This window comes from Branchiostoma floridae, chromosome 6, assembly GCF_000003815.2.
Source record: "Branchiostoma floridae strain S238N-H82 chromosome 6, Bfl_VNyyK, whole genome shotgun sequence".
In the NCBI taxonomy this organism is placed as follows: Eukaryota; Metazoa; Chordata; class Leptocardii; order Amphioxiformes; family Branchiostomatidae; genus Branchiostoma; species Branchiostoma floridae.
In genome coordinates, this window is record NC_049984.1 from 25,890,590 (window position 1) to 25,907,158 (window position 16,569).

The window sequence follows — 16,569 nt, forward strand, 5'->3', positions numbered from 1 at the left end:
AAACAGTGTGAGTCGATTATTCTTCTGATAAAAACAAAACGTGTAGTAGGGGTGAGTTGGGTGGGGTAGTCCTTGTTAGTGGCCTCTCACCCTTTGTCGAACCTATTTTCAATAACAAAAACACAAGCACTTACGCTCCGAAGTGATGGGATTTATCATGTACCTTCCTGTAGCAAAGCTGCTTTTGACGACCTTGTGCGGTTTTAATATGTTCTTGGACCAATCAGAAGTCAATGGGGTCGTCCGAGACAAGGACACCGACGAATAAAGCGTCGCCACGGTCCCAGAACGGAACCATGCCCCGTCTATGCAAAATATGTGTTTCCACTTCAAATCCATTCATTTTTAAAGATATTCCATAACAATATTTGTATTAAAGATGAAAAAAAAATTACTACATTTTTGTAGTGTAGGGATTGGATTTTTTTCATTTTCCATGTATTTTCGAACCCTTCTGGGAACTTTCCCAACTTAACTTTTAATTGCAACAGGTTTGACGCTGTAGGTGCCTTTGAAGTCGAGACAATTTTGTCGAGTTTGCTTAAATAAGCCAGGTGCCAACTCTTCCATGTCCTCACTGCCACAATGTAATGCACTAGTTGCAATACTTGCATTTGTGCAACTTCAGGCCGAAAGGTGACTCGTCGTATCCATTTTTGATTATACTGCTGCTGGGATCCCTGTCACAGGGGTAGGCAGCAGTCGGAATAGTCTTCACACTGTGCTTCCATGCTGCTGGTCCGTCCAGTGAGTCCAGCTCTGGGCTTCAACTCCATGGTTTGCCTCGACTCATGATTTGATTTCTGCCGTCTGGGAAGGGTGGTGAACTGAGTAGGAAATCGACTACCTCGTGATCTTCAATTGGTCGATATTTCGTTGATTGCTCCAAAAGACGGGTGATCGTTGCTTCCATCCTCCAGGGTATGGGTGCACTGACTACCACGCTGGGCTGTCGCGCTGGGTAGAACTGGCCTAAAGTACAAAGTCGAGATCACGTGAAGAAGACGAGAAGCGTGGTAGGGAAGCTTCCTCTATGCTGTGATGAGGCTCTTCCGCTCCGAATTGATACTTTCTTTCATGTCCTTCTCACTGTCGAGACTTTGGTAGTCACCATCTCCAGATTGACACGTCTCGTCTGGAAACTGGCACTTAGTGGTGCCAGAAATTTGAACACAAAGGAGGAACTGCACAAACATTACTAACTGAGGTGACTTCAAAGTCAGTAGCAGACCTTTGGCCTTTGGTTTCCTGTCCTGTGTCGATGCTTCGTTATAGGAACGAGAAATCAGTTGACTCAGGTCACAATTTCAAAAAGGCCAACATTTATGTGCAAATGCGGCATTTTCACTCCATTTGCCAAGAATTGTTGAGTTATTACCAGACGACATCGAGTTATCAGAAATCCATCTTTTATTATAGGTTGCGACGTAATGTAATAGACGTGTCGCCACCGGGTTGTATGATGAATTTCTAGGTATTATAACCATCATCATTTGTGATTATAGCAAATAGCTATAGAAAGAGTTGTATCGGATATGTACGTGACTTGTCAAGTGACAGTATTTTAAGTTTTATCGTTCCATTTGCATGTCGTCTGCTTGTGATAATTCACCAATCACCGCTATATTCTCTAAATTGGATCGTCTGGGTTTCGTTTCGTTCTTTGTGTTAATGTTATTCGTTGTTTGTGACTCAAATGTCGTCGTCGTGCCCAGTTAATGGCCAGTCGTTGCTCCTCGCTGGGGGTCAGCTCACAAGTGGCCATTGACGGGGCACTGTTCTTCTGCATAGTCTCCACCCTATTGCTAATGTGTCGCGGATTTCTAGAAGAGCTAAGAATGTTTTACTTGGTGGTACCTTTGATGGATGCATCACGGACCCCTCCCTCATGATGAGATTCAGATTCCTCATGACCAGTGGTTCCAGGCCTCTTGTTTGGAGTTTTCCCTCTTGATGAGATTCATGGTGAGGAGGACAGGCCTCTTCAGTGGTAGATGCCTTATATAATGGTTACAAAACCATTCCTCAAACTAGTCTTTGTAAACCCAGATTCAGACACAGCGTTGTCTGGTCATTTCTGGTTACCTCGCCGGTTAAATGTCAAGAACTTTCCAAGTCGTCGCTCCCAGAACGTCTTTGATGCTTCTTAGACAGTGTTCTAACCATCAACCATCCATCTGTAGTTTTTCTCCGGCACTTTTCTCTAAGCGTGTCATTCGAAAGACACAGATAGTCTTCCGAACGCGTTGGTTTGGCATTGCTCTGTTTTATAAAGTTTTAAAAGCGCTTGTCTATAAGCGTGTCATTCGAAAGACACAGTCTTCTGAACACGTTGTTTTGGCATTCAGGAGACAAACTGTATTAATTTTAAAGACACACATATCGATTTAAGATTTTTATATAGCTAACCAGTAGCAGGTATGTCTTCAGGAGACAAACTACGGTATCAATTTTAATGACACACGTTTAGAATAAAACTTTGTATAGCTAACATTTCAACATCGCCATTCTACAAGTTGGTAAATAAAGGGAATAAAAGACACAGTGCAGTACAAAAGGTAGTTTTCACAGTTTTTATTGAATGAATGAATGAATGAATTTATTGCACAACAATCGCACAGGGTACAATGTATGGCAACCAATAACAACTAATAGCTACACAGACAAAAGTACTAAGATGCTTCATACAAAACAATAACAAAACATTATCAATAACAATACAGTTATGTATGAGTAATTTGGTCTCGCATTTGGAATACATTATGAAGAAACTGGCCTACGTAGACGGATATATGAGTTGAACATGAGAGCAATATATGAAAAATATCGTTTTCTGCACCAGTAAGAGAGATGTGTGTTTTGGTTCTAATATTATTAAACAATGTTTCTCTCTCTTTACTGTAGGTAGGACATTTCATAACAAAGTGGAATTCATCTTCTATATTTTCATGACATGTAGGACACAGTCTCTGAGTGGCTGGTGTGTTACGGTGACGACCTTTTTCAATTTCTAAACAATGTGTACTTATTCTCAGTTTTGTAATGCTGTATCTAAATGGTCTATTATGAATTGATTTGAGATATTCTTCCATACCAAAGTGTTTTTTGATTTTCGAATATGTTTTTAGTTTGTTGGTGCTTTTGATTGATGTTAAAAGGCGGATAGTCGTTTTGTTGTTCTGCGCCTTCAGTTCAGGTCCTGCCCCTGTGTAAATAAAGCAAAAAATACATGTAAGACTAAATTCTAAAAACACATGTCAACAAGTGTCAACATCATTTATCATTAGTAAAGTTATTTTCATCATTTGTCTGTAAAATGTATAGTTATGGTTACCTCATAGATGTATACAGCGAGAGCCGGCCCCGTGGGATACACCTGGATTACCTCGAGACGTAGCTCTGTTGAATGCTTCAGGTGGTATCCTCTCAAGACAGCGCTAGAAAAAAAGTCATCTTTACTATCGAGTTTCAAATAACGTATCAGCATTCATACAAGGGGTGGGTACCGGACAAAAACATTTTTTATTCTTGGACCGTCGGCAAAAAACACCCCAGCCCAAATATCTATCCTGCACGATAGATATTTTTGCGATCGGGCTGGGGTGTGGTACGTAGGCTAACTTTTAAAAGGATGTCATTCCCCTGGGAATCCAGCTCGAAGAAACTTCGCAAAGAACAGTTAACGTTTAATACCGATCCCCTTCCTCACGGGCGCCCGCAGCTCCGCACCCCCGGCCCCCACTACCAGCTGGCCGTATTTACGCCGGCCCCGCGTGAAAATCCTAACGGGTGTAAACAATTACACCTCTCATGGTTAACGGACAAGACATGTAGGGTGCCAAAACAAAACGCATAATGTATCAAAACACAAAATGTATCCAAAGCACTTTGGAACTATCCTTTCCCGCGAAGATAGGATATAATTATGAATGTCTCTGTTTTGTACGGCTTCAATAAAGTGGAATCATTTCCCTTCAAAACGACAAGAACTAGTTTAACACAAACTTGTGACATTTCACCGGACAAATCATTTAAGACCACCTAGTTGAAAGGAGGAGAAAGCCACAATGATTCTGTAACATCCCTAACTGTATATTGGAAAAGGATGCCATGTGCTTGATCTACCTTGCTATGTATAGATTTTAAATGGTAGAATGTCTCATCATTGTTGTCATCTTCTCTCATCGAACATCTAGATGAGAGGGCTTAGGAACGAGTTCACAAGGTTTCTCAATTGTCTTCAACACACATATCGAACACGACAGAAAGACACAAAATTGATTAGAATATGTTCCCTAAATCACTGTTAATTCAACTGACAATCAAGAGATATCTTCACACTAACCTGCAGCTTATTCCAACCCCTGCGCTCTCGTGCGCATTGCACACAGCCTGCCAAGAACAGCACAGCGGGTCGTTGTTGATCTGTTATAAGAACAGCACATAGTTTTTGAGTGAAGTTGAAAAACGAATCGAAGTAAAGAATGTTAATAGCTTATACGCAAACACAACCGTTAAACTAAAGCAATGTGCCCTTTTGTCTAGTCTAATGGCAAGTAAACGGTACCTTCATCCAAACGTTATACACGTAACGTTAAATAGGTAAAAGCAGTGGACTAGAAAAGAAACTGAAAAAAACCTCAAAGTTGAACTTACAACGAAGTCGTCCCATTTGAATTGGGGGAAACTGGCTAAGCCAATATATGTGTAGGCCATAGTGTTAGCGAAACCGGTGGTCGATGATTACTAGTCGATGATGTGGTGTGAAGTTTGTGAACAGAGAACAGAGGGCTGGATCGTGATATCGACGACGGTCTTGGGCGTGGCCAAAAAACTATGCTTTTGTCGTAGTACGATGGCCCTAAGTGAAAATGGTGTCAGTAGGCGCAACCATCCTAGGGGGGTTTAGGGGCATGCTTCCCGAGGAAAATTCGCCATTTCCTGCATTTTCAGTGGCAAATTTTCCGGCAGACTAAGCTAATTCTATTAAAAAGACACATGGTTTCAGCTATTGAGGGCGATACCCCGTAGTATCTTTTCATGATTTTCAGCGCCTAAGGCGCGAGCTGTTTAAAGGTTGGTCTGGGAAATTTCGAAATCTGGACCATCTGAAACGCAATTTCCTGCATTTTGAGGGACAAGTTTTGGTAGCAGACTCAGCTTAGATCTAATGCTATGTATGTTAAAGAAAGACTTTTGAGGGAGATGACCCACGCATTGCAGGTCCGGATGTACGAATGGTGTAGAGGCAGACAGAAAGAGACCCGCGCCGAACCCGGGACGCCAGACCACAAACCCAGCGACGCAACCGATTACGCCAAAAGGCTCGGAGCCATTTTCCCTGGTCGGTTTGGCGGTGCTTTAAATCTTGAGCCTTTCAGTCTGCAAAGCATTGGAGGAAAATCGCCAACAGCGATCATGTAAGAATAAGGGTAAGAATACTTTGATAAGAAGGCATTCATTTCAGAAATAACGTTAGAATAAACGTCAAACCAAAAATCAACCCGAACTACGCAGACGGCAATGGCCGGTGGAAGCTATATTAGCAAGGTATTGCTAACAATAGTGCCGTCTGTGGTTCGAGAGCTGCTCGGTCGGTGGGCGGCGGCCGGCTTGGTGCGCTTGTGATCGGCTGCGCCAGCAGAATGTTTGAAATTTTAAAAAATAAAGAGTAGAGTAGAGTAGAGTAGACTTTTTCGGTTGAGAAGGGGTGCACACCCCAAGGAACCGCTCTTTAATTCTGCTACGCTTTAAACTCAGTCACTTTGAATTAGTGAGAATAGTGCACTTAAACTTAAATTGATGTGTATGTCCAGGTTTGGATCCAGAGGTATATGCTATGCACGAGTTTCTTGGCAGTCAGAAGCTTTGCCTTCCCAAAAGCTCGACCCACCTCTCCAGGTAATTTGTTAGTCGCACCACAAACTGCTGCGGACACCACAAACTGCTGCGGACTTTCTCCACGGTCAGGTTTATTTTGGCGGAACTTCATTCTGAATCCATCTTCGGTGAGGTTATACCTCCTCAGCCATGCATCTTTTACTGTCTGATAGTCCCATGCATCGTGTTCCGGAAGCCTGAAGTGCAAGAGCAAACTTCAGTCTCGCGCCTCCTGACACGTGGTATTTATACTTTTGGACAGATGCTAGTTTGATATATACTACGTCTTCCTTTCTCATGGCACTGTTGAATTTTGGTATCTACAGACAAAATAGGATTCAGGGTAGAGGGTAAATGATGATATGATGGGAAAATGGCCCACCCCTACACATCTCCATAATTTTTTGGAGAGGCTTAATATGGCTGAAGCTCCTCCTCACATCGACTACCCCATTCAAAAAATACATTTCATTCCTGGGACTCTTACCAGAAGTACCCGAGCTTCGAAGAAGAAAACATAATGAAGATTGTAATACTGACCTGTGACTTCTGCCTTCTTCGCTGCATTTGCCTTTTTCTCTACAGCAGCCTTTCTTTCTGCGGCTGCCTTCTCCCTCTCTATGGCCGCCTTTTCTCTCTCCACAGCTGCTGCCTCTCTGCAGCTGCTGCCTCTACTGCGGATGCTTCTGCAACATCCTTCTCCTCACTCTTCTGCGTGAGAGAACTCTTCTGCACAGTCGTCTTCTCCTTCTCAAGTCTCTTTGGCGCCTTCTTTCGAGCCACAGCCTCTGTGGACACATGTCAGCACATGTCAGGCCAGCGATCAAACCAACCAGTCTTATCTTGCTTTCAACTGATGTTAAACATCTGCTTTGAGATTGCATAGTTTTAGTTTACAGGGGGGATTGATGGAACTAGCTATGGACGTTCTCTTCAGATTTTGCATTGATTTTCAATTGTCTAATTACGAGGTCGTCTGCATAAAATAGACTTGATACGCTGGATTTATTTAACGAGCGCATCAAAATCTTCCGCATTCAGTTCACATACCAAGTCACTTATATACAGATTAAACAGCGAAGGGCTCAGAACGCAACCCTGCCTAACTCCTCACTGCACGAAAACAAGAATATCTGGCAATGTCTGGTTTCTTACACTACCGTGGAACTTGACATGTCCGGGTCATTTGATAGAATTTTAAATAGAAGGCCCTCATGCCAAATTGAAGTCCACGAAGCAGGCGAATAGTTGTTTTCTTGATTGTGTGTATTTCGATATTAATGTTTTCAGGACAGATATATTATCTGATGTTCTGTAGTTTTTCCGGAATCCAGTTTGGTTAGGTTTGAGTATTTCGTTTTCCTCGAGAAAAGAGGAGGTTCTTCTGTATAGTATAGAGGTAAACAGTTTTCTGGGACAGCTCGAAATGGAAATACCGCGATAGTTGTTAGTGTCGTCTTTTCTCCCTGATTTGTATATGGGCACTATATAGCTGTTTGGCCAAGTTGGTGGGAATAAATAATATAGCTGAAATCTGCAAGAAGCAAGACTTAATTTGTGAGCGCTAATACTTTCGTCAGTTGATTGAATGACGGATAAAATGTCCTAACAATCGCATGTTTTCAAGAGGCCACATATTTTTGGAAATTATTTCTCACCGACATTTCGATGATCATCAGGGCAATAATGACTTCGCTATGCAGCTAGGTGCCATTGCTAACAATACAGTCCACCAGAATTTTGCGCTCTTATCCATATTTACGTTAAATTGGGAACCCAAAAATTCAAAACTCTTGGCACTCACGTCGCCTACAAAATAACGACACACTCTAAGCAAAAAACAAATTTTTTTTCACCACAACGACAAACTCGACCTGGTACAGACCTTTAGCGCCCTTGTAGTGTTTCTTAACTCCAGTCGGGGTCGAAGGAGTAGCGCCCGGCTCCACTTGCTGCAGTGTTCTAGGCTCGCCCGCCGAAGTAGTCGACGTACTCATGGTGGTGTTCCGTTCAGACAACCAGGTGCGTAGTACCAAGTCCGTCCAGTCTGCTGGTTCGTCGCGAATGACGAAGAGATGGCTAGATGATGAAGTCATAGGTTATGACCTCTCACGAGAAAAAATCTCGTGACAGGTCAAAGTTGAAATGACGTCAGTGAGAATCCTTCCGTCACTTCGCTATCTGTTCTTGCATGCCTTGATTCCTAAACAGTAATGGAATACATATTTAAACAATTTTCCATGTCAAGGGTGGAGTGTACAAATCATAGATGCCAATAGTAAAAATAATGGAGATTTCTTGTAATATTGCTGTTCCTCACCAAACTAAGGTTTGGATGTATGATGGTGATGATTGCTGTGTTGTTTTCAATTAGTATATTTAAACCTTGATTAGAGATTGTAGAACTTACAGAATAAACAGGTATATCAACACAGTGAGAAAGATTCCAAAATAATATCCATATGTCTCTTACAATTTTTATTTATTATTAAGTCACCTTGGGAAACTTCACAGAAGAGAATCTCTTCCTCAGGTGCTTGTAGAGGGTATTTCGTTGTATGATCTCATCCTCTTTGCCTCTTGTCGCTTGTAGCGTATCCACACCTCTGGCCTCATTCTCTGAAAAAGAAGTAAATATATTACTAAAATGAATACATACCCTGTCTCGCCTGCTGGTAAGTTTCGTCGTCTCACCGACCTATTTTGTCCTCCCTGTTGGAGGTGCATTGCCTGTGCCCTCAAGTTCTCGAAGAAACGGTTACAAGCTCGTGTCATGGTAAATGAGACAATGTGAGAAGAGCGACATTGAGCTGATGTAAAATAAAAGACCTGTAAACAATAGTTTTAGACCAGTTCAAGATAATTTCTGTACTGTTAACACACACAAAGAAAGTATTGACAAGAGGTGTGTAGATTAAAGAAGCTCGAGAAAAATAGAACTTTTGCTTCTGACAATGTTGTCCACTAACTCCACCCGAGTCCCTGACGGACTACATCACTATCCCAGTGACAGCCTCGTTGTGAGGCAAGTTGAATCTGGTGCCACAATCAGAATGACAGGCAAGCATGTTTTGCATAATTTTTGATAGACGAACAAACCAAAGAAGAAATCAAAGATGCTATAGGACTGTTAGTTGAATGCCTGGCTGCTGTGCCTGCTGTGGTCCTAAAGCCGGCTTTACAAATCAAGAATCTAGCTCGGCCGAGTTGTCACCTAGCTCTAAGTTACTACGATGGATGCCCCTGATGCCTACGAACAAATGTCAAAATTTATTCCTCGGCATCAGGGTCATACCTCCTCGTAATTAGAGCTCGCTGACAACTCGGCCGAGCTAGATTCTTGATTTTGAAAGCCCGGTTTAGGATCACCAGCAGGCCCAGTAAGCGGGCCTTTAAAGAAACAGTCGTAAACCGTCTTTGAATTCCTTCTTTGGGATGGGTCCTCCCATCTAAAATTTGCAAAATCTTGCCTTCCCTGCCCTTCCAGATGAGTCCACCGAAATCTAATTTGCTTCTCAACAAGGTTGTTACCTCGAAAAAAGTTTTTTGACAGCCCCGTATCTCGGGGTTGTTTTAATGGCAGCCGTTTTTATAAAAAAAAATTTTTATTTAACATTTTATAAATTTAAAATTTTTATTTATATTAAATTAAAATTTTTATTTTTTTTATTTAAAATTTTTTTTAATTTATATAAATATTTTTATATTTTTATTTCTTAAATAATTTAAATTATTTTTTAATAAATTTATTTAAATTTTATATTATTATTAATTTAAAAATATTAAATATTATATATTTAAATTTTAAATATTTTTAATATTAAAAAATTTTATAATTAATTTTAATTTATTTTTTAAAAATAATTTTTAAATTATTTTAAATTAAAATATTAAAATTTTATCAATAAATTAATTTTTAAAATATTTATATTATATAATAATTTTATTATTATATTTTTTAAATAATAAATTTTTTTTATAATTTATTTTATAATATTAATTTTTTGGTAATAAGTTTTTTTTTAAATTAAAAAATTATTTTATTAAAATTATTATTTATATTTTAAATTATTAGAATTTATAATTTTTATTGATATTTATAAATTAAATATTTTATTGCTCGGCATTAAAGTCATAAATTTTATCAACGTAGAACTTGATGACAACTCGGCCGAGCTAAATTCTTGATTTGTAAAGGGGGTTTAAATGCTGCGATGCTTGTGATAAAACTAGCTGTTGTGCCTGCAGTAGACCTGGATGCGGTGCCTGCTGAACCCCTGGCTGCGGTGCTTGCTGAACGCTTGCTGTGTTGCTTGTTGCTGACCGGGTAGACGGACACCGTGCTGCTGCTGTGGCGGCTGGGCTTGCGCCTGCTGCTGGCCTTGTTGTCCACCACGTGGGCGAACCTTTTGTAATCCTGGAGCGGGTAGCCTTGGTGTTTGCGACGTCATTACTGCAGAAACCCAAAAACATACACCGTGAGACAACAGAATACACCTCTCAAATCCTACGCTACCCACCAGAGTGTACTTTCACCAGGTCGGAGTAGAACAGGCTCCGTTGGATCAAGGGCATATGTAGTTTGAGGGTTTTGCACACACCTTTCGGTACATGTCAAGGACTGACATCGCATCAGTCCAGCCCTTTACCTCCCCGGTTTCCATGGTCATCTTCCCCTGCAGCGCCACTGTGATACGTCCATATGTTAGCTTCATCCTGTAACAGAAAGCATCAGTCTTAATGAGTTTTGCTTCCATGTTTTGTTGTTGGATGCAGATGCTCGAAATTAATATGCAATATTCTGTGTGTTCAGCAACAACCTCCTGGTGTTGAGTCCATAGGTAGGGGTGGGTACCGGTACAGAAAATTCAGGTCCAGGTCCGGTTCAGGTCCAAAGGATCAGGTCCAGGTCCGGACCTGAACCTGGACCTGATTCAGTATGACTCATACCAATGGTCCATTTCACTACAAAGAAATATGTTTGGTGGAGTATTAGACTTACACTGGCGTTTTAAAATCCTACAACGCTAACTGCCTCCGTACGATCGGCTGTAAAACTTGGTAGAAATGACTATGAACAAAAATCTACTTCACTCTTGTTATTTTCTTTCACCTGCAAGCGCCAAAACGTGTGAATACCTGATCAAATAATCTGTAAAAATTCTAATCGGTCCAACATCCGGTCCACCTAATTTTTTCAGGTCCGGTTTTTCTGGACCGGTCCAATAAGAAAAATCGGTTTTGTACCGGTACACTGTACCGGTACCCAGCCCTATCCATAGTGCATGATTGGAAAACAACAATTTACTGTTAAATCAAACAGGCATTAAGTTCAGGACTAATGGTTAGCAGGGAAATGAGCTGATAAAGAGGAATGACATTCTAACAAGATGGATTTATGTACCAGACGCATGTACCTTAAGTGTTTCAGCTATTTACACAATTTATTGAAATTCATTGAATTAAATTTTCAGTTTCTGCTGTTCGCTTTGCACCTTCTGTGATGTTTTCGAGGTGCAACACAAGACTCACCTCAATCTTTCCATCCGAACGTACCAGCCTATTGACAAGGGCACCAGTCAAAGGATCTTCACCCCTGGCTATGTTAAAAGTGGCTCGCTGAATGTGATTTTGAACCTTCCTCTTGTGTGAATTCTGCACTAGATGGTGCTGTAGGCCAATCACATGCACATTGATGGTGCACACTATTAAGCCGAAGGAAACGGATAATTATTTCAAACAGTTGCCACAATTAACTCAATTAACAGAGCTCTGTGATACAGATAAAATGTACATGCACAATAGATTCATATTACTGAAACTCAACTGTTTCATGGGCTTTCTTGTAGAGCCTCTTGATGTCTCTGGCCCTGACTCCTTCACTACATTCGCTGGGCTGGGCCAACATCATCTGTGCTGTACGGCTTTTGTACTCCTGCATTTGTTCGGCCGTCAGGCTGCGCCAGGCCGCAGCAGCGTCTTTCGTCACATTACTGCCAGATTTACCTTGACAGAATGTGTCCATCGTTAAATGTAGGGGATCTTTATTGGTGGAATCTTCGTCCCAATCAAACCGTCCTTGTACTCCATGACCAGTTTTGGTAGGAACACCTCATAACCGCCCACGAGTGCCTCCAACGGAACTGTATTTACATTCTTGGTAGCGGTCACGTTTCATTTCCCCCTGGCTTTAATGTTAGTTAATATAGTTAGGGCAGTAGGGCTTGCCGTTGCAAGGCTAGCGGGGCACGCCACTGCTCACGTACTGGACGACCTTTCTAGGTACATGTCCGTATCCTTGACAGGTCTTTTACTGGAGGTAATAACCATTGTTCAACTGGGCATGTACATGCTAATCACTGGAATCAGATGTAGGCAGTTTGGGCACGATTGGTATATTTGTCCTCGATTTGCCCCATTCCACTCAACGTTCCCAGCACCTATAGTATTCACAGTTGGCACTCTCACGTACCCCGGCTGTCCCCCTACATCGTACGTAAGGGTTTGTGGGGGTCTTCTCGTTCGCCTTGGTCTGTCTGCATCAACTTCCTGGTTTCTACCTGGTGTACTCCCCCTATCCTACTCAGAGATATCTGGCACTGCATCAACTTCCAAGTTCCTGGTTTCTACCTGGTGTACTCCCCTGCCGCTGGCCTATTCCGTGTAGTCGCGAAGATCTCACAGTGCTCCATTTGCATCAACTTAAAAGGTACAGAGAAGAGGCAAATTTGATTGATTGTGTGAACAGTTCCAATATATTAATTCTAGTTGTCTATGATATAAATTACAGGAAGGAGGAATAAAGTAGGATTTAGTCACATTTAACATTAAATCGCACCATGGAGAGTATTTTTTTGTAGACATGTGGAGTTACTTGTTCAGCCCACTTGCTAGGTTTGTGATGTGTGGACGTGGTGGAGGATCCTTCTTTGTCTGGGCTCTCTACTTGTGTGTTTTCTTTCCTATAATAAAATGACGCACTCGTCTGACCATCGTCACAAGGCCATAGTTGGATATTCTTGCAATATATGTTTGGCTTGTGAATAATGGGAAGCATTTTTATTGTGTTTTTGTCACTAATGGCATTGATTGTTAGTAATGGAATTCATTTAAGGCGTTTCTTCTTCGAGACACTAGCCTTTGACCAAGAACAAACTCCCTTGAACCCTGCACAAACGGGAAGCAAGTACATGGTTATATTAGTAAATGCCTAATATTTATATATCAGCAAAACTATACCTTGAAAGGCAACAGAAAAATATGTTTTACTTTGAAAGGCAGCATATAAATTTTTACTGTGAAAGTAAAAGCTGTGTACTGTTAGCGTGTCCCTGCTCCCGTTCAGTGGGTCCCGAGTTGTTTAGCCGCAAACTCCCCGGGCAAGCCAGGTCAGCCATGATAGGAACTCAGGGGCACCAAGAGTTCGTAGGATTAGTGCAGCGGCACGGTTACTCGACGATTTGTTTATTTGCCGTATATCAAGGCTCTGTGACTGTTGTGCAGGTATAAATACTGATGCAACAGTACTTCGGCCTCAACAATATTTGTCCTTTTCCTTGATGCCTGTGAAGGTACACGTGTCAGCACAGTCTGTCCTAGCTCGTGCATGGATGTGTGTGTGTGGGGTGTGGGGGGGGGGGGGGGGTGGATCCGTTAGTTTGTTCCGGACCATCGGGATGTCAACTTCTTTGCTAAGCTGCCTGGCGCGATTTCGTAACTGAGCTACCCTTGCCAGCCAGGCATTTCTGCTTCTGGTTTATGTCTCAAATATCAAGCTATATAAGAACCTATTTCCAAAGAAAGTACCACAAGTAAAACACTCCCTATTAAGGCTCTCTCTGATTCTGACGTAATCGTCATATCTAGCTCTTGCTCACTACTGATAATACGAAAGCCGCACTCGTCGCAGGTCTCCGACTCTGTATGGCAAGTGCATGAAATAATGTCCCTCGCTGAAGCAGGTTTTCCGATGGCAGTTTACTACAGCTGCTGCACATGATACATGGCCGGACTGAACACACGTCTTGTTTCCACACAAGTGACTATTTGCATTGACGGCTCTAACCTATTGTTTACGTACTTACATGAAAATACCAGCCTGTGGACGTTTAGAGTAAACCACCGATGATCGACGTGCGACGGCACCTTCAGGCTACTGTAACCTCTTCTGTGAATATAGCCCGTCCACAGCCGACACCCAGCCTCTGTGTTCACTGATTTGTCAGCAAGTCTGTCCTTAGTTTTATTCTAAAGTCCTCTAGAAGGGGGCTGAAGTAAAAGTTTGTCATCTCCCGTTACTGATTACAAAAGAAGGCGCAATGCGTTCTAAGAAAATTATTCCACTTTACTCGACGTATTTCCATCCTTTCCACCTCTTAATCCTTTTTCCGACTTCAAACAACTTTTATCACCAAGATTCGAGTCCGAGTCTATTCTTTACAGAAGCATTCTACACTGGACGGCAAGTCAGAAAAGATCTCTAGTTCGTCATTGTCCATCTTCGGTGTATCTGTTTCTATTGTGTACCAGTGCGCGAGTAGCAGGCCTCTCATGATGCGCCCCTGTGCATGTGATATCTTGTCTGACTTGCTTTTTAAGTTCATCTGCGTCAATAGCCACCCGTGGGACCTTTCCATTTGAAAAATGATGCATATTCAGTTAGAGTACTTTGTTTTGGAACTAAGACCACAGCAATTATGAATTAGAATCTACGTTTACTCACTTTCGAAATCAAACCGCTTCTGTCAAGGATTGACTTTAAAATAAGTCACGTATGGTACTTGTTGAGGGTTGAGGCTCGACACTGTAATCAGTTGTCGTGCCCCCAAGCGTGCCCGCCTCAATCCGTGCCCATTCAGGCACGGAATGGGGCACAGCCCGACTGCCCAGGTCTGTGCCCGGAAGGGCTGTCCTCTTCCTGCTTATTGTCTTCCTGCACCCGCCTATCTTCACTCATGCTGTTGTCATCGTCATCCTCGGGTGCTCAGATGTACATCTCGGCGGCGCGTCCTGATGGCCTCAGCCTGTCTGTAAAGTCCAAGTCCTTTCTCTTTCTCTCCTTGTTGGAGGAAGGGGTTGTGTTGTTCCTCCGGTTCAGGTCCAGGACTGCCTGGCACCTTAGCACCATGTCGGTCAGTCTGGGTGTCCGCCACTGAGGCGGCTTCACCCAGACGACCGTCTTGTCTTCCTCGTCACTTTCTTCGTCCGACATGTACATCGGTCCTGAGTGTTGGAAGAACCCATACTCCTCCTCATTGAGCAGCTCCAGCGCGACACGCAGCCTGGACTTGAATAGCTGAGTAGCATAAAAAAAGGAATGTTAAGCAAAGGGGGATACATTGCCCGTAGGACTAGGCTGTAATTATTTTACTAGGGTTCCGTCTTGGCACAACCCATCTTCAACCTCAAGGTAAGCAGCATGCTACTTAGTTTCTGAGACAGTGTTGTGCAGGCCTGGAGTGTAGCCAGCCAAGGGTACATCCCTTAGCTGGTTGATGTACACCCCTTTAGCTGGCTACACTCCTTGGTCAGTTTGATACTATCTTGTGATCTGCAAGATCTGCTTGGAGATTCCCATACAAATTGGTAACATTAGTAGGTATTCGAAAAATTAGACAGGCTGATACTCAGGCTGGGTGTTACTAAGTTGATTTTAATTCTTAGTGCACAGGGCGACAGTGCACCTGCAAGACACTGTCTCCGAAACTAAGTAGCAAGCTGCTTACCTTGAGGTTGAAACTGGGTTGTGCCCAACAAGATATTGCAGCAAGGCAAAACTTCTTTCAAAGCCTTTGTTTTTATATCTGACTTTTTTTAATTTCAAATTTAGTCTGAGTGCAATACTTGAAACAGAAAGAAGCTGCTCAAAAATGTGGACATGAACAATCCCCCACCCGTTAATTTTAATTCTGATCTCTTCCTTCACTACATGCAAGAAGGTAAATGTACATACCCTGTCTCTCCTGCTCGTCATCTTCTTCTTCGCCTTCGTCATCTCTGCCTTCCCTGCCTCATCTGTTGACTCTCCATCATGTGCCGGGGGCTGTCCCTGGGTGGGGGGCTGGGGCTGTGCCTCCAGGGGCTGTGCCTGGGGCTGTCCCTGGGTAGGCGGTTGGGGCTGTGCCAGGGGCTGCACCTCCTAATGTAGACATTAGTGTTGGCCCGTGATTACAGCTCCAGTAGTCTCCTGGCTCCACCCGTCCGAAGATAGGCTGCAGGTTGTTGTTCCCTAAAACTTTTAAGAACTGCCACTCCCCATCCCTGAAAAGTAACGACGGAGAAATGATTTGATGTCTAGAGACAGCCTTAATTCAGGGTTGTGCTTCAGTTTGTGGTGGCTTCCTATCAGTATATTATTCCCATAAATTTGGAAATATTAAGCTAAGTGTGGGAGGCAGGAACATCATACAAGTAAGACAAGCAGTCTTGCTGCTTCACAGTTGACCAGCATCTACCCTGGGACTAAAATGGCTGGTACTCATTAAGAAAATTCCCGGAGATATATTAAAAACTGTGATACAGTCATTTGTTCTATCACATCTTGATTGTCCACTGATGAATGGAATTGCCATTCTCCTACAGTTGTCATGCAGGAAGTTGAGCCTTGCTTTTGTTCGATCAAGTGGTGTAATATCTGTTGATGTGGTTGTATGGCTGCAATGCTACATCGCAATTCCCGTATTTAAGTTT

At 42.4% G+C, this 16,569-nt stretch overlaps 1 protein-coding gene and 1 long non-coding RNA gene across 2 annotated transcripts; both read right to left on the reverse strand.

The window, feature by feature from the left end:
• Nucleotides 1–3,044: 3,044 nt before the first annotated feature.
• Nucleotides 3,045–5,631, reverse strand: LOC118418671. The gene is made up of 3 exons (XR_004831497.1): nt 4,346–5,631; nt 3,335–3,437; nt 3,045–3,205 (listed from the first exon to the last, which is right to left on the reverse strand). It is a non-coding gene; the product is annotated as an uncharacterized LOC118418671 (long non-coding RNA).
• A 9,232-nt stretch (nt 5,632–14,863) lies between these two features.
• Nucleotides 14,864–16,095, reverse strand: LOC118418246. Its single transcript, XM_035824091.1, has 2 exons — nt 15,833–16,095; nt 14,864–15,175 (listed from the first exon to the last, which is right to left on the reverse strand). Exons 1-2 carry the CDS (start codon nt 15,872–15,874, stop codon nt 14,864–14,866), a joined length of 354 nt encoding a protein of 117 aa, XP_035679984.1. The 5' UTR covers nt 15,875–16,095.
• Between the last annotated feature and the right edge of the window lie 474 nt (nt 16,096–16,569).